We start from the raw sequence: 15,864 nt of genomic DNA on the forward strand, positions 1-15,864 counted from the left end.
AGAATATGGCCCAACACACCACATGTCCCACTTAATCTAGTTCAAACGAGTAATATAACGTGAGAAACTGCACTGTGTAATTCCTTTATTTTCTTCATATTAGTTCTTTACCAACACTACAACCATTAAGAGCACAATTCCAAGTACTGTACTTTTTAGTTTGGGGCAATCACAGTCTACAGACTCATTTACTTATATTAGACAAGATTAACCTCATTCAAAACTTACTGCAGTTTATAAATTCACATAAATACAGAAATTGATGCAATTAAACAAAAACTTCAGGATCTCACGTTTAAAATTCTTAGACTGTAACTTTTTCAGCAGGCTGTAATTACCTGCCCCATGATCATCAACGGCTGTGGTTCAATTTAACTACATCAATTATCAGCTTTTTATATCCTTGAAGAGAACGTTAAGTGAAAATTACAATTTCTTACCAAAAGTTTTAGGGTATTCCAAATTTCAATGTTTCCCCCCGTCTCCCCCTTTCAGTCAAGACATTTCAAACCAACTAATAACCACATCTCACCTGCAACATTCAATAGCAATCACTTGATGTATAAAATTTTAATTATGCCCCGTTATTAAGACACAAAAAAAGGCTGCCTATCAATCTGTCACAAGTTAGAAATACTACATTTAAGAATTAACACGAGGGTTTCAAGTTTCCTCCAGTTTAGGCATTTATACCTTTGTGCTTGTCTTGTTTCAGGATGTTATTATAGCATTGATAATATTTGTATTACCCATGTATGTACCTTAAAATGTAAAACACTAAAAATTTATAATGGAACTATGGGAATTTTAAAAGCAACTAAAATGTTCTTAAGATGTGTCTGTCAACTTCATTTCTAGAGATACATCTACTAAAGTGAAACAGAGACCTTTATACTTTAGTTGCATTTTTAATTCAAAAATCTCTCTATACCATCAGGAGCCTATATCATAGCACCTTTGCTCATCTGCTTTAAGTAAAATGTCGAATTTTACTTTGAATAGTTAATTTTTTTTATCACCTTGTTTCCCACACATCTTTGGTAAAAGCTCCATTACACAATATGGCCAAAGCATGAAGGACCAATACTGTCCAACTATATACCATGATTTCCCGCTCAATTTTAGTTGTCAGACACCCTCATAAAACCCACATCTTTTCCTGTATACTGCCTTTACATTTCTGAAATTCCCTAAGTTTAATTCCTTGAGGATCTCTAAAATTAATCCTTAAGGCTACATAAGAACCAGATGCTGCTTCACAATTTTCTATCAGGCATTAACATTTGGTTCAAAGTATTATTTATCATAGTGGTCTCAATAATCTAGTTACTGGTCCTAACCAGTTAAGCAAGTAATCTTGTTCGGATCTGGTATCAGTGAGCACACTGCTTATCCTTGAAGAAAAATAAGTTTACATTCACTGTCATCTGTAGGTTCTTTTTCTTCATCCAATGTCCCCTTTGTCATTCCTCAAGTCTACACACATTCATTCATCACATTTCCTTCCTTAAAGGAGATAGTATATTACTGAACCAACAGGATATCTGACTTACTATTTGCATGAGTTAATTCTACAATCAAACAGAATTAAATACTTTTATAAAACTTTTCCAGTGTTCTAATTCATGGAGGTGTGGATCACTAAACTATAAAAAGAAAGATTTTATCTTCAATCAGTTGCTGTAATGTGAAAACAGGAATGTATATTTTTCCTAGTAGGTAAAAGGTGCATATAAAATTTGAATTGTTAAATGTTTTATTAATGAACTAAACATTCTAGTAATTTAAAAACTATTGGTCTTAGACATTGAAACATGGTAAAAGTATATATTCCAGTTTTGCCCAAGTCACTTAAAGTATCTACAAATATTTTGACTGCGTGTGGGTGGATACACCATTATTGCTCCATTTTCTGGAAAGTCTTTTTAAAGTTAAAAAAGAGGGAAAACACAGCAAAATTGCTAACTCTGCAGTGACAAAAATCTGTGTCCTTAGACGGGTTACAATTGTATATTTTTATGCAGTGTTAAGTTAGCTATGTAATGGGGAACTTGAGTTTTATCCCTACTCATGCATGATGTATGTTTCAGAATTTAATAGCTGACATTTCAAAGAACTTCTTATATTACCTGTTTAACACACTGATGTGCAACTGGAACATATTACAATATTACTCACTTGCCACTGTGGGCTAAGTTTACCATACTGGTCTTAGATTTAAAAGGTCACATTTGAAATTACTAAGTTAAAGTTAGAACTCATAAGGGAGGGGGAAAAGGCCTTCAATATAAAAGACAAACGGCAGTTTGATTAAGCAATAATTTTCAGTTTACTAGATGAAACAGACTTGCAACATAGTCTGCATGAATGCAAAATAAGCCATCTACAGCAAGTGATAAGGAAACTGGGCAAAAAGGAAAAAAGCATACATTGGAAGGAAAGATTCTGTCAAAATAAAAAAATCATACCATTATTATAAAGGACTTTACCAAGAACTGCTATATTTCCCCCATCCCATTTGCTGGAAGTCAACAACAGCATCTAGCACTTTGTATTCATGTCAAATATCAGATCAGAGCATCCTAAACCAAAGCAAAACAAAGGAAAAAGAAACAAACAAAAAGGAAATCCCTAATCCCCCCCAAACCATAGAACAGCAACTCCAGAGTTCAAATTCAAAAGAAGAGAAAGTGGCAATTGAAAGAGGTGATGGTGGCGATAATCCTATGAATGGGTTTTTGATTTCTCTCCTTCCGGGGGATGGGTGGAGAATACTCATTAAGATTTGTAGTTAGAGGTTAACCATGTGAGCCCCTCATAGAGTCCATCCCCTGAGGTGGCACAGGAGGGCTGCACATACCAGTTCCTGTCCCGAATCCGGGTCAGGCCCAGTTTCTCCTGGATCTCGTGGGGTTTCATGGCATCAGGCAGGTCCTGCTTGTTGGCGAAGATGAGGATTATGGCGTCCCTCATCTCCCGGTCATTGATAATGCGGTGCAGCTCCTGGCGGGCCTCGTCGATGCGGTCGCGGTCGGCGCAGTCCACCACGAAGATCAGACCCTGGGTCCCGGTGTAGTAATGCCGCCAGAGCGGCCGGATCTTGTCCTGGCCGCCCACATCCCACACGTTGAACTTGACGTTTTTGTAAGTCACCGTCTCCACGTTGAAACCCACGGTGGGGATGGTGGTCACTGACTGGCCCAGCTTCAACTTGTACAGGATTGTTGTCTTGCCGGCCGCGTCCAGGCCCAACATGAGGATCCGCATTTCCTTGTTCCCGAAGATCTTGGATAGCACCTTCCCCATCGCGTCGGAGGAGCCGGGGCCGGGGGCATTCAGGTGTCCCAAGTCCCCTCTGCCAACAACGCCGCCGCCGCCGCGAAACCGAAACGAAGCCTCCCAGCCGCGAGGGCGCCCGTGAGGCCTGCGTGGGAGTTGCCTCCTCGGGACAGAGGCCCGGGCCCACCGCTCACTCGGGCATCACCGACCACACAACTTGATTCCTCCAGTCGCCGCTGCCGCCGGAGCCCTGAGTCTACGCGGGGAGAGCCGCCGCCCTGCTGAGGCGAGGCGCGGCCCGGCCCGGAACTGCCCTTCCCCCCGCGAGCGCCGCGCGAGCGCCGCTGCGATTCCCGCTCCTCCGCCTTCTCCTCACTCAGCCGCGGGAGACTGCGACCCTCTGGCCCGCCCGCCGGTCCGCGAACGCCGGGCTCACCACCGACCCAGGCCACCCAGGCAGCGAGGCTCCGGCGCCTCGTCAGGTCATTGATCCTCGCGGGAACTCGGTGCGCTGCCTGCAGAGACACAGAGAGGGAAAAGGGAATTACAGCCGGAGCTCCGGAGGGGAGCGGTGGTCGACGTGGCCTGCCTTTCCAGCTCGGCCCGGGAGGTTACCTCCAGCCGCCGCCCCGAGCGCGGGCTCCCTCCGGCCTCCACCGCCTCCTCCCAGCTCTGCCGCCGCCGCCACCGGAAAAGGCGCCGAGGAAACCGCCTCACTTCCCCTCCCGACCACGCAGGCGCAGCACAGGCCGACCGTTCGGACAAGAGCGACCTCTGTAAGGAGAGCGGCCCGCGCGCCAAGCGTCATTGGCGCCACGAACAGAGGGGCGGGGCTACGGCGGCTCGGGAGGGCCTGCAGGTGCGGCCGGGCCCCCCCGACCCGCGAATCTCGCTCGGACTCTGACTCCTGTCCGCTAGTTGCTATTCTGGCGTCTCCTCCCATTTTTGCTGTCTTCCGCGCTTTCTCCTCCAACACCTCTCGAACGAGGGAAGCAAAAACACCAGGGAGCTGCACAGGGCGCGGCCCGCGGGCATCCCGCTCGCACGACGAACGCCTCCCTCATGCTGCTTCCAGGTGTCTTCCCAGAACTCGTTGCCCGCCAGATCCGCTGAGAATTCCCTCCATCCCGTCCCAAACTTCGCGCTCACTCGGGCTACCAGGGAAGCCCTCTCCGCTGCTTTTACCTTCCCCCACCTCTCCTTGGCTTCCTTTATTCCTCGTGCTCTGGGGGTTTCCTGAAAGACACGTGGGAGACAACTGTTTCGTATGGAATCTGCCAGTCAATGCGGTGCTTTTACTGGTTTGGTTTTGCTCTGAAGCCCTTCTTTGAGTATTTGAGCCCTTATACATCTCGTCAGGACGAGCCCACATTTCTTAAAAATTATAGTATCATCAAGAGTTCCTGTACCTTGCCGCACTTTAAACTTTGTAGAAGGTGATAACTTTTCGTATGTAAATATCTCCTCCTTTTAGTGTATTAGTAGCTCCTCATCCACCCACCCATTCTTTAACATGCATAGACGATATAATCTTAGCATACGATTTAGAATCAGGTAGAGAATACTTCTATGGCCTGGATCTAGGCATTTAACCTTGCTAAGTTTGTTATGTGTAAACAGTGTAATACTGGCTTTGCTCTCTGCACCCCATTTGAGGGTTAAATAATATTTGTGGAAGACTTTAGGAAACCTTTTTATATCATAGTGATAAAGAGGCTTAAAATGAGGTGAAAGCTTAAAATAAATGAACCAAGGGGAGGAAAAACAGGAAATTTTTTTAAAGGATGATGGTAAAACGGCATATGGTAACATACTTTTTATTTAAGAAAATATTTATAATTTAAGTATTTAACATAATTTAATAAAATTTGATAATGGGAGATCATGCCTGAAATAAACTTAGTGTGTTTATTTCCGGCAGTTATTACCACGTTTCCCCTAAAATAAGACCTAACCAGACAATTAGCTCTAATGAGTCTTTTGGAGCAAAAATTAATATAAGACCCAGTCTGATTTTACTTAAAAGACCGGGTCTATATAATATAATACCATACCCGATTTTATGATAAGACCGGGTCTTATATTAATTTTCGCTCCAAAAGATGCATTAGAGCTGATTGTCGGGCTAGATCTTATTTTCGGGGAAACAGTAATATTCAGACAATGATTTAATATACTTTCTCTGTTAATATGGTCGCTTTACTCTTGAGTAAACTGGGCTTTCCAAGAGACTAAATGGCTTTCCCAAGGCCTTACAGCAACTGACTGATTGTGAGGCAGCTAGATTCAGAGTCCTGTGCTATAGAGCCCAAGCCACAGAGCTATACTTCTCTGGGAAGAGAACCCCTAGCAAGGAGCCTCCCATTCCCGCCATATCCTTGTGGATGGTCCTCCTGGACGTTTGCCCTGGGGATTTTGCTCTCCGCTGAGGCAAACAGGAAGACCAAACCCTGCCTTTCTCCTGTGTCCTAGCATCCAGAATGGTCAAATGGACGCTTGCTTGGGGATGGAAATATTACCTATGTGTCTGTCGCCCCCACCTGCCCCAAAGGAGAACTTCACAGGACCACAGCCCTTGGAGAGCACCCCAACCCTAGTGCCTGCAGGAAAAGAGGATCAGGAGCAGTACTTCCCAAAGCATCCACGAACAAAGAACAGAGTGTCATTATTTGTTTTAACTTCCAATCTGTGGGGGACTAATTCTTTTCGTAAAATGCAATAAAAATGAATTAGTAAAAAAAAATGAAATGCTGCTCTAATGATGTGACCATGTCAAATTGCCATAAAAGCTTACTCTCAATCTCTCAGTAAGTACTTCCTGTACCCATCTTCATATGGACAGGCAACCAATACATGGGTCCAGGGACTGCACTTGGAATGGCACTGGTCCAAACGGCCACTGGGCAAAAGACTGGCCTGAGGTCACATTCCCTGGGGCATGGCCTCAGGAGAGGGCAAGGACTTCTATGCCATTCTGAGACTTGGGTCCTGCTGCTGACTTGGGGTGCAGCTCTGGGCGTCCAGCTGGAGCAGGGGGTAAATTAGGCCGCAGAGACAGTGTCCAGAAGTCAGGCTCTGGCCTCTGCCCTCCCAGTCTGTGAGACAGAGCAGCAGGAAGGCTGATGCTATCCAAGCCAAGGAGGCCTCTGGATACACAGCTTCTTCCCCTGACAAGCTGGGAAGTAGGGGGCAGGGGCTTGTAACCTGATGTGGAGGCAAGGATGAAGGACACCCTGGGTGTGATTCCAAAATTGGACAGCCACATCTCCTCCCCACTCTGAGTTTCCTCTTCCACAAATGTAAAAAAGGAGAGTGTTGTATGCTCTCTGAGTCCCTTGTAAATATAACACGCTGGGCTTGTCCAGGAAGATAGATCCACTGCCTGCCCTTACGGGGGGGAAGCAAGGCTAATGCACTGCCAAGAGGACAAATCAGACTGAGAACAATGGAAATGGGCATTAGTTGTGCATTGTAGGCTGCCCTCAGGGCTTCTTCAGGGATAAGGAAAATCCAGGGCTAGAGAGACTGGAAAAGGAGGAGAGAGCAAATATCCATTTGGGTCAATTTAATTGCTGAGATTGGACATCAAGCCTAGCACTGTTTCTCAGCAACTAAGGCAGAGAAGCAAGTGTGTTAAGTCACAGAGAACCTGTTATTATAAAAGAGGCATGGCTACCAATTCCCCAGAGGATATAAACTTTCTCCTGGCCCTAAATTTTAAGAGTTTTTCACAGGCCACCTTATTTAGGGGACAGTAAGGACATAGCAGTAAGGACAAAGCACAAGTAGTTTTTATGTGGCTGTTTCTTCCAACAACCTTGGAGGAAAGCCAAGGGCACACCAGATATAGCACAGTGGCTCAGCAACGTTCTTCTTAGTTTTTAGACAAGAAGTGAACTTGAGCATATCAGAAGTCAAATGTGCTAAGTAAATTACACAGAAGACAAGACTATATTAAAGTGCACTTGGTTTCCTCTTGGCTGGGTTCCTGGTGAACACAAAAACATGCCTTGCCTTTCCCGGGTGTGGACTGACTCGCTTACCTCTGGGCTAACAGTGGATACCCACGCCTGCCTGATTCCCCCACCCTGGTTCAGGGGCACTCTTATATGAAAAAGCCAATTTAGCCATTCCTATGATTAGCCACTGTAGGGCAGCACCAAACAAGAATCCGGAACACTTAAAAATTCCCTTTGTAAGCAAAGCCATCCGCACGTATATGCAATTCTACCAATCTACTAATTCTAAAATTCAATATCCAGCTGCTTCCACAAGTATTTAAAAGGTGTAAAAATAAAAATGCTACTTCAATAATAGGAATTATTTCTCAGATTCTGTTTAATTTTTTTAAGTGTCAATCTTATGAGAGAAAAGAAATGCTAACAGTTTTTGAAAAGAAACTGTGCTAAATGTTTTACATGTACCATTTCATTTAATCTTACAAGAACTCTGTAAGGTAGCGTCATTATCCCCACCATGCATATAAAGAAACACGCAACTCAAGTGCTTTGCCTAAGGTCACACAGCCCTATTTAGTGGCAGAGTGGGATTTGAATGAACCCAGGCATTCTGACACAGAGCACTTAACCTTGCATCCCAAAAGACATTTAGGGTCTCACGGCTGCAAGAGGTCTCTGGTTCACACTCTTTCTGAAGCAGACATTATCTTCCCCATCCTAGCCTCAGCCCGATGCCCAGCAAAGCTTTCCCTTGCTTTCCTTACTTTGAGCTACAACTGTCTCAAAGTTGACCAGAGTTCTTCCCTCCAGAGCTACGTGGAATAAGTTGAGTTTCTCTTCCATATAAAGCCCCTCCAATTTTTGAAAAATTAACAATAGTGTTAATTGTTGCTCTCCACCCCTATTGCAGGAACGGGGTCATTATTCCAATTTACAAATATGTTCCATCCCTTTCCTACTGGTTAATGAAAATGCTAGAATCTTCTGACATAGAAGTTTCACAACAGATCAGTGACCTTAATCCACTAACCAGCACCTGAGACCACGATGCCATTACTAAACCAGACTTAAGAGCTATTGAAAGTAATATGTGATCATGGTTTTTAAAAATCCAAGCAATATGGAAAAGGATACATTGAAATGGAAAAAAATCTCTCTCCCATCCTGACTAACCCCTCGCCTCAGAGGTAATCACTGTTGCTACTGTTGCATCCTTCCTGAATTTTTCTTTACACAGATAAACATATGCAGGTGAATCTTTTAGGATCATATTATGTATACTAGTCTGCAACTTGCCTTTTGCACTTAGCAAGTTATCCCAGATATCTTTCAGTAGTAGCATTCCTGTTAATGGCTACATGAAAGCCTTCTCTCATGCTCATTTTTTTGCCTCTTACAAATAATGCTTCAGTAAAATCGTACATATATTTTCGGATGGAATCCTATAAGTGAAATTTCAGGGTGGAAAGTAAGAGCATTTAACATTCTAAGATAGAACCCAATTACACTTCTTAAAAAGTTGTAGTAATTTACACTCACAGCAACAGTCCATTTTCCAAGTGTTGTCAACGTGGCTTATTATCCAATCGTTAAATCTTCCTTCAGTACTTGAAGACAGTTCTTCAGTCATTCAATGTTTAGTATGCACCTTCTACTTGTCAAGCACTGTGGGAAGAGCTAGGTTTGCTCAAATCCAGTAATTCCCAGCCCTAACCATCACACTCTTCAGGAGTTTGTTAAATTGCAGATTGCCAGCCAGCCACCTCCCGGGAGGTGCTGGTTCAGTGGCCTGTGGAGGAGCCCAGGAAGTTGTTTTGTTACAGTTTGTGTCATTCCTTTTTTTTCTCTCTATCAGATTCGTAGGTGACTGAGCTAGATGATAAGCAGCCAAAAGTACAGAAAATATTTTCACTTCTTCCTCTGGGCAAAAATGCTTTCTGGAAATGAAGGTCTTAGGAACAGTCTGGATCCACTTCTCCTGTTGTCACACAGCAGCCTAGCAGACTTGTCCCCCCATGTCTTCTTTCCTTAAGGAAAGAATAGTCTGTGAGACTGAATCTCTGGGACTGTATATTTCTCTCTATTTAGTCTCCAAAAGAAGGTTTGAGGCCAATGATGAGTAAGATTCCCCACCGGGGCGGCGGGTGGGGGGGGACAACTCAAGCCAGGCAGAACCCCATGGAGACCCCCGATGAGCTCCCTTAAACAGATTTGGGAAGGGGCCTTGTCTCCCCTTCCCCCTGCCTGGGAAAAGCGGCTGCTGGCTCTGACTTTTCCCTCTTACCTAATTGGGAGAAAAGTCTTGAGAGTGATAAGATTAAGCTCTCTGCTCAGCTCTGTGAAACAATTTCAACATATGATATATGTCCCTTAAAAGAGTTGCATACCTCACCTCAGGACTTTCTGCTTCGGCTGTTTGAAGATCAACATAATTGGTTTGGGTTGTTTCTATAACGTGATAAGTGACTTTTACAGACCATGCCAAAAACACAGCTACTCCCTTGTATACTTATCAATAAAAACCTCCAGTCGGCTTTATTCTGGGTTCCAGTCTTTCAGAACTGTGAGACCCCTGGCCTTCTGAGATTTAACTGCATTAAGTCTCTGTATGTTTCTTTCTTAAAACTTAAACCTAAGCTGCCCCTTCTGGTACCCTCACTGCCCGTGTTGCGCTGGATGCGACATTCTCCAAAGCAAAATATAAGGGAACTAATTGGCGTGACCTTAACTACTAATATCCCCACCCTCTCAAAAAAATAGTGCTGTGGCGGGAACGGATCATTATTCCCAATTTACAAATATGCCCCATCCCATTTCTGCTGGTTAACGAAAGTGCTGGAATCTCCTGATATAGAGGTTTCACAAGAGATTAGTTGCCTTAATCCACTAACCTGCACCCACCTCGCCGCCTCTAAACCTGGCTTGAAAAGCTACTACTAGCCGGACAGATACTAATGGGCATGCGCAAAGAAGCCCAAAGGGCCCTCGAAAGCCCCCAGTGGTCTCAGTGCAGTTGAGAAGTTCGGCGTCCCTCAGCCACTCCACTTCTAGCCCCGCCTCTCGTCCCGCCCCTTCCTCTCAGCGCGACCGTTGATTGGCGAGTGGCGGGCTAGAAGAATTTAAGCGCGGGCTCACGAGTCATGCACCTGTGCTAGTTGAAATGCTTGGTTATTCGTGAATGAAGGGCTGAGGTGGGCTGAGAACCCTTCATGCAGCCACCTGGCCTCGGTCTCCGAGCTTTCCTGCATCATCTCCCTCATCCTAGGCGATGTGGACGTGACGGGGGAAGTGACAGGTCACTGTGTCCAGAAGGAAATTTGTGGGCTAGGGCACCGCGCCTAGGTTCTACTATCCTACATGCTGAGAATTCCTCGTTCATCAATAAGGCTTGGTTCTGGCATCACTTAAGGGAATCCCCCCACACGACACCCTCGCCTTACGTCTGCGGAGCCAGGTCCTGCGGGTTTAGGATTAAGGAACGTGTAAGGCCAGAACCTGTAGCAGCGTTTTGGCTTTCCGTCCTCATCTGGGTCCCTGAGTTTCCATCTGAGGACCTGAACACCCACATCTGTACCTGGCAACCTGGAAAATGCGTACTAAATGCGAATTAGATGAATGAATGAGGCCTGCGGTGGTGGGCAGGGCAGGTTTTATGCTGCTGTGCGGTGTACTACAGCGTAAAGAGCATTTGCTGGTCTGGGTACCTGGGTTCCAGTTCTGGTCCTGCTAATCATCGCTGCTGAACAAGTTCCTCTTCTTGTCCGGGCCATGATTTCCTTACAGGTAAAGGAGAAGCTGCACTCTGATTAAGTATATATTAAATGCCAAGAATGAGTCAGGCATTGTGATAAGTACTGGGGATACAGGTGAGCAAAACAGACAGCCTCGATTCCCAAACTTACTGTGTGGAGAGGGAGTAAGATATTGAACAATCTATCGTAGACACATAATTACAAATCTACTTTTAAGAAGCAGCAGTACAAGGAACTTAAGAGCAGAGATTTAATATAGCCCGGTGGGCTTCCTAAGGCTGGAAAGAGTAGAATTAACTGGGGTAAGCCATGTTAACATTTAAGTCTTGCTACAGTGAACATTTGCAATTGCATTGTTTGGATAACTGTATTTAGTATTTATAATATACCAATTTGCTGCTTAATTTTCAGCTGTTCTAGATGCTGTGCTTTCCTTTATCTTAACTTTCTCTAACCCATTCAAAATATTCCCTCTGTAAAGTGAAGTGTTAGTATTTCCTCCTTCTGACACTTGAGTGCTAAGTGTAGAGAATTCCTGTTATCTCAGAACTAAAGTAGCTACAATCACAGATTAGGGAGGGGAGAAAGGAGCAAGAGCACGGCGAGTGATGCTGTTTAGAGAACTAGCTTTGGAGGCAGAGCCTGCTTTTAACCCTTCCATCCACTAGTCTGTAACCTCAAGTATGCTAAACTCTGAGCTTCCACTTAGCCATCTGTGACATGGGGTCTCAGCATGGGATTGCTGTGCAGAATGACATGGCACACTTGGGTTAGCAGTGCTGGCCCTCAGTAAGTTAGCTGATGGATGAGGAAGGGAAGGAGGAAAGGTGATCAGGGTGGGTGTGGATCAGTGATCTTTGTTACACTACATACATTCCTCATTGCTTCACAATAGCTCTTTTCTAATGCCTGAAAACTCCAAAATTTGAACAGTAATATCTATGTACTTCTCTTTATTGTACCCTGCCCCTTACTCAAGGCCCTAAATTGTTTACCATGTCTTTTTTATACCATCAGATATATGATGATATATCTGACAATTTTGGGAACTTGTTGCAACAATGTTGCTTTTTTGGTATCAGAGGGATTATTCATTATGAATATGTACCAACTGGACAGTTAACAAGTTTACTATTTGGAAATGCTGAAACGGCTGTGTGAAAAAGACAAAAACAACCTGAACTTTTCGCCAACAACTTATGGCTGTTTCACAATGCACCAGCTCACTCAGCACTGTCTGTGAGGGGGTTTTTAGCCAGTAAACAAATAACTGTATTGGAACACCCTCCCTACTTATCTCATCTGGCCCCCAATGACTTCTTTACCCGAAGATAAAGGAAATAGTGAAAGGAAGACATTTAGGTGACATTCAGGTCATGAGGGTAATACAACAGCTCTGATGGCCATTCCAGAAAGTTCCAAAATGGCTTTGAAGGGTGGACTAGGCGCTGGCGTTGGTGCATCGCTTCCCAAGGGGTGTACTTCGAAGGTGACCATAGTGATGTTCAGCAGAGGTATACACTTTTTCTAGGATGAGTTCGCGAACTTATTTGTCAAACCTTGTTTATCTACTCCCTTATTTTGGAACTTTATGGAAAGGGTGATGTTCTGTAATTTACAGGGTGGTTTTTAATGTAACCTATTAGTAAGAATTCCTTTTTTCACTGCTGACAATTTAAAACCATGTTTTCATTGACGAGCCTGTGAGTTTTGCTATTTTTAAGTGCTGCTTTGGACAGTCCCAGAGATGCATCTTGATGTCCCTATGTAGTTTATTTTTGGTAATACCTAGAAATGGATGTGCGGGTTTTGTTCAGTTTTACAAGATACACCAGCCATTTGTCCAAGTGGTTGCAGTAACTTACACAAGTGATCCTCTACAGCGGAGTGAGTAGGGCTGGAAAAGTTGTACTTTTCAATTCTGGACTCTTTTGCCTCATTAGAGATAGAAAGGGCAAGATGTTCCAAGTGCCAGGATCACAGGTACTCCGAATATACCATAATCATGTTTTATATATCCAAGCCCTATAGTGCCTTAGCATTTTAAAAGTGAACCAATTTCCACTTCACATCATTGTTCAGTTGCATCCCCTCAAAAGCTAGTTCATTAGTTTTTCAAACAGGTTTGGATTCTAATTTTATCCACTTTGTGTAACTGGGGACTTAAACGGAATGTTCTCTACTTCTTCAGTATTATTGATGAAACCCAGGGATGTAGTATTAATATTCTACCTCAGATGGTTCATCATAGCTCAAATTTTTACCCCGTTTTGTTTGGGGAATGTGACATCTGGGTCACCCCTCGCCCCATTACTCTTATGCCTAGGGGACAAATCCTGTAACCATTAAATTACATAGGTAATCTGGACAAGGCATCTGCTCTGATCCCCTCTCCACCCCACATTCATTTCTCAGTGCTGCAAAATTAGGTGCATTCTCAGCACAGTGTCTAGCTTGTGTATTACTTCCCACCACAAGATGGCGGCAGAGGAAAAAACCCCATCTTGTGTTATAGCAGAAAAGACTCAAATCCAGCGTTATAAAAGTGAGATCATCTTCACGTAGCACACCTCTAGGCAATCAGCAAGACCAACAGCAGCAGAGTTCAGCTTTTTATTGAACATGTTACAAGAGGTTTAGTCAAAAAGACCAAAGCCCATGTCATCATCAGACTCCTCAGATTCTTCTTTCTTTGCTTCCACTTTCTTCTCCTCAGCTTAAAAAAAAAAAAAAGTCAATTACACATCTCAATATTTTAAACTTCAAAGAGCTCCAGAACCTTCAACTTACATAATCAAAATACCCTAAGGTGCCCCTTATCAAACAAAGCCTCTGGTTTTAGGATTTCTATACACCTACTCTTAGCACATCAAGGGCAATTCTGCCTATAATAAATTTTAATCTCCACTCCTCCCTCCAATACAAAGTTTCCTACCTGGCGCAGCAGTGGTGGAGGGGGCAGGACCTCCTGCTGGTGCAGCACCAGCTGCTGGGGCAGGTCCACCAGCCCCTACATTGCAGATGAGGCTCCCGATGTTGACATTGGCCAGAGCCTACAACACAAGTACATACATATGTAAACTCTCAGTTGTGTCCTTTTATAGGACGCTCCCAGAAAAAAGTTCCTTTTTTAACTTAATGATCAATTCCCATCACTATACATATATATATTAACATCTTCCTTCTCCTTTGCTGGAGTCTGCCATCGACAGTTTGTCTGCAACTTAGATTCCCTAAAATTTAAACTAAGGTGACCCACACAGCTGTATTAAAAACAAGCAATCACAAAAAAACCCTCAAGCTTTAAATCTCATACTCGCATTGCTATATTTTAGTAAGATACAACTAACTGAATTCATTTTACATGACAAAACTGGCCCCAAAATGCTAGCTTAGCTTGTTAAAAAAGTTTCCTTAAGTACTTAGACCCAGGATTCTTCCCACAGTTCCACCTCCTTTTAACAGTGAATTCAATTTTTCAGACTGCTAATTCTAGGCCTTTTCCCGAGGGAATTCATTCTATTATATATGTACAATGTTTTCGATCTTTCAAAGCTCTTTGCAAGACACAAGGTTAAGTTGAGGCTATGAGCTTCACTTGCCAGAGACTAAGTAACCTGTACAATGAGAGGTAACCATGACCCTTTTTAAGGAATGACCTGCTTAATTCAGTTAACCATGGTTTCAGAACAGAAGAAAAACCAGAGTGAGATCAATAAAAGACACAACGATGAGACAAACTGAAGCCTTAATTAGCTACTACAGATGTGAGGAAATATCACTTGGAGTCGGTCCAGTGGACTATTGGGCCTTCTGGCACTTCTGGATGTTGGCATGAACCCCTGACTTCTTAATTAGGTCTTCCCAAATTTACTTCTCCAATACCACCATTACCTTACCTTTGCAAACAAGCCTGGCCAGAAAGGTTCAACATTTACACCGGCTGCTTTAATGAGGGCATTGATCTTATCCTCCTAGAACAAATAAAATGCCAATTCATCAGAGATCAAAGTGTAGTTTTCTTAAATTTTGTCTCCAAAATACTGCAAATGAAAGTAAACCACTCAAAACGTATACAAAACCACGTTTATCTAGTTCAAATACTTTACCTGTATTTTACGTATGTTTATTTAAGACGACCATTTCTTATTACTCTATCTTTTCAGCTGTCACGAGCAAACTAAACGCATCTGCTCCTTTGTGCCTGGCACCTTACAAGGCGGTGAGTTCATCGCTGCCATTTCACAGGCTTGGGATTTGCCCAAGTCATGTAACTATTTTAAGTTAGAAGTCAAGTCCGAGAGGTAGAGCAGGGTTTATGTGCTCTACTAAGAGGACCAAAGGAATTCAAGAACATCATACCAAAAAGACATAAAGTGCCCCGGAACACAACTAAGCGTGGATTAGTATGCTCATGCGCTGCACAAGTTTCTGTAAATAAATTTCTCAAAGGCAGAGCGCGCAGCCGCAAATGTAATCCAGTCCCTCTCGGGGCCAGCACGTGGCCTAGGCCCCTGGCCAACCCGCACAGGGGTCCACCTTTATGGTCGCTCAGCCCGAAGACCCCGCGGGGGTGTCGGTGGCCCGGGCTGCGAACGGAAGGGCCTGACTGGGAGGAGGGAGAAAATGCCGCCCGCAGGCCTCCCCAACGCCGGCCCGGGCTCGCACTCACCGTGACTGTCACCTCATCGTCGTGCAGGATGAGGGCCGAGTAGATGCAGGCTAGCTCTGAGACGGAGGCCATGCTTCAGGCGAGTGCTGCCGGGCGCGGTGCTAGTCGCCGGATGAAGTGAGGGCCTCACCCCAACGCGGCCTTAGCTTCCTCGGAAGGACCGAGCACCTTACCGGCAGCTGAGGAAAAGGACTGGCGAGCC

At 44.2% G+C, this 15,864-nt stretch overlaps 2 protein-coding genes across 2 annotated transcripts; both read right to left on the reverse strand.

The window, feature by feature from the left end:
• Positions 1-68: 68 nt before the first annotated feature.
• ARF6 (ARF GTPase 6) lies at positions 69-3,539 on the reverse strand. Its single transcript, XM_019725648.2, has one exon. It carries the CDS (start codon positions 3,304-3,306, stop codon positions 2,779-2,781), a length of 528 nt encoding a protein of 175 aa, XP_019581207.1. The 5' UTR covers positions 3,307-3,539; the 3' UTR covers positions 69-2,778.
• A 10,050-nt stretch (positions 3,540-13,589) lies between these two features.
• RPLP1 (ribosomal protein lateral stalk subunit P1) lies at positions 13,590-15,861 on the reverse strand. Its single transcript, XM_074327501.1, has 4 exons — positions 15,663-15,861; positions 14,890-14,964; positions 13,926-14,043; positions 13,590-13,706 (listed from the first exon to the last, which is right to left on the reverse strand). Exons 1-4 carry the CDS (start codon positions 15,732-15,734, stop codon positions 13,627-13,629), a joined length of 345 nt encoding a protein of 114 aa, XP_074183602.1. The 5' UTR covers positions 15,735-15,861; the 3' UTR covers positions 13,590-13,626.
• Positions 15,862-15,864: the final 3 nt, after the last annotated feature.

The sequence above is a fragment of the Rhinolophus sinicus genome, linkage group LG03 (genome assembly GCF_036562045.2).
Source record: "Rhinolophus sinicus isolate RSC01 linkage group LG03, ASM3656204v1, whole genome shotgun sequence".
Classification (NCBI taxonomy): domain Eukaryota; kingdom Metazoa; phylum Chordata; class Mammalia; order Chiroptera; family Rhinolophidae; genus Rhinolophus; species Rhinolophus sinicus.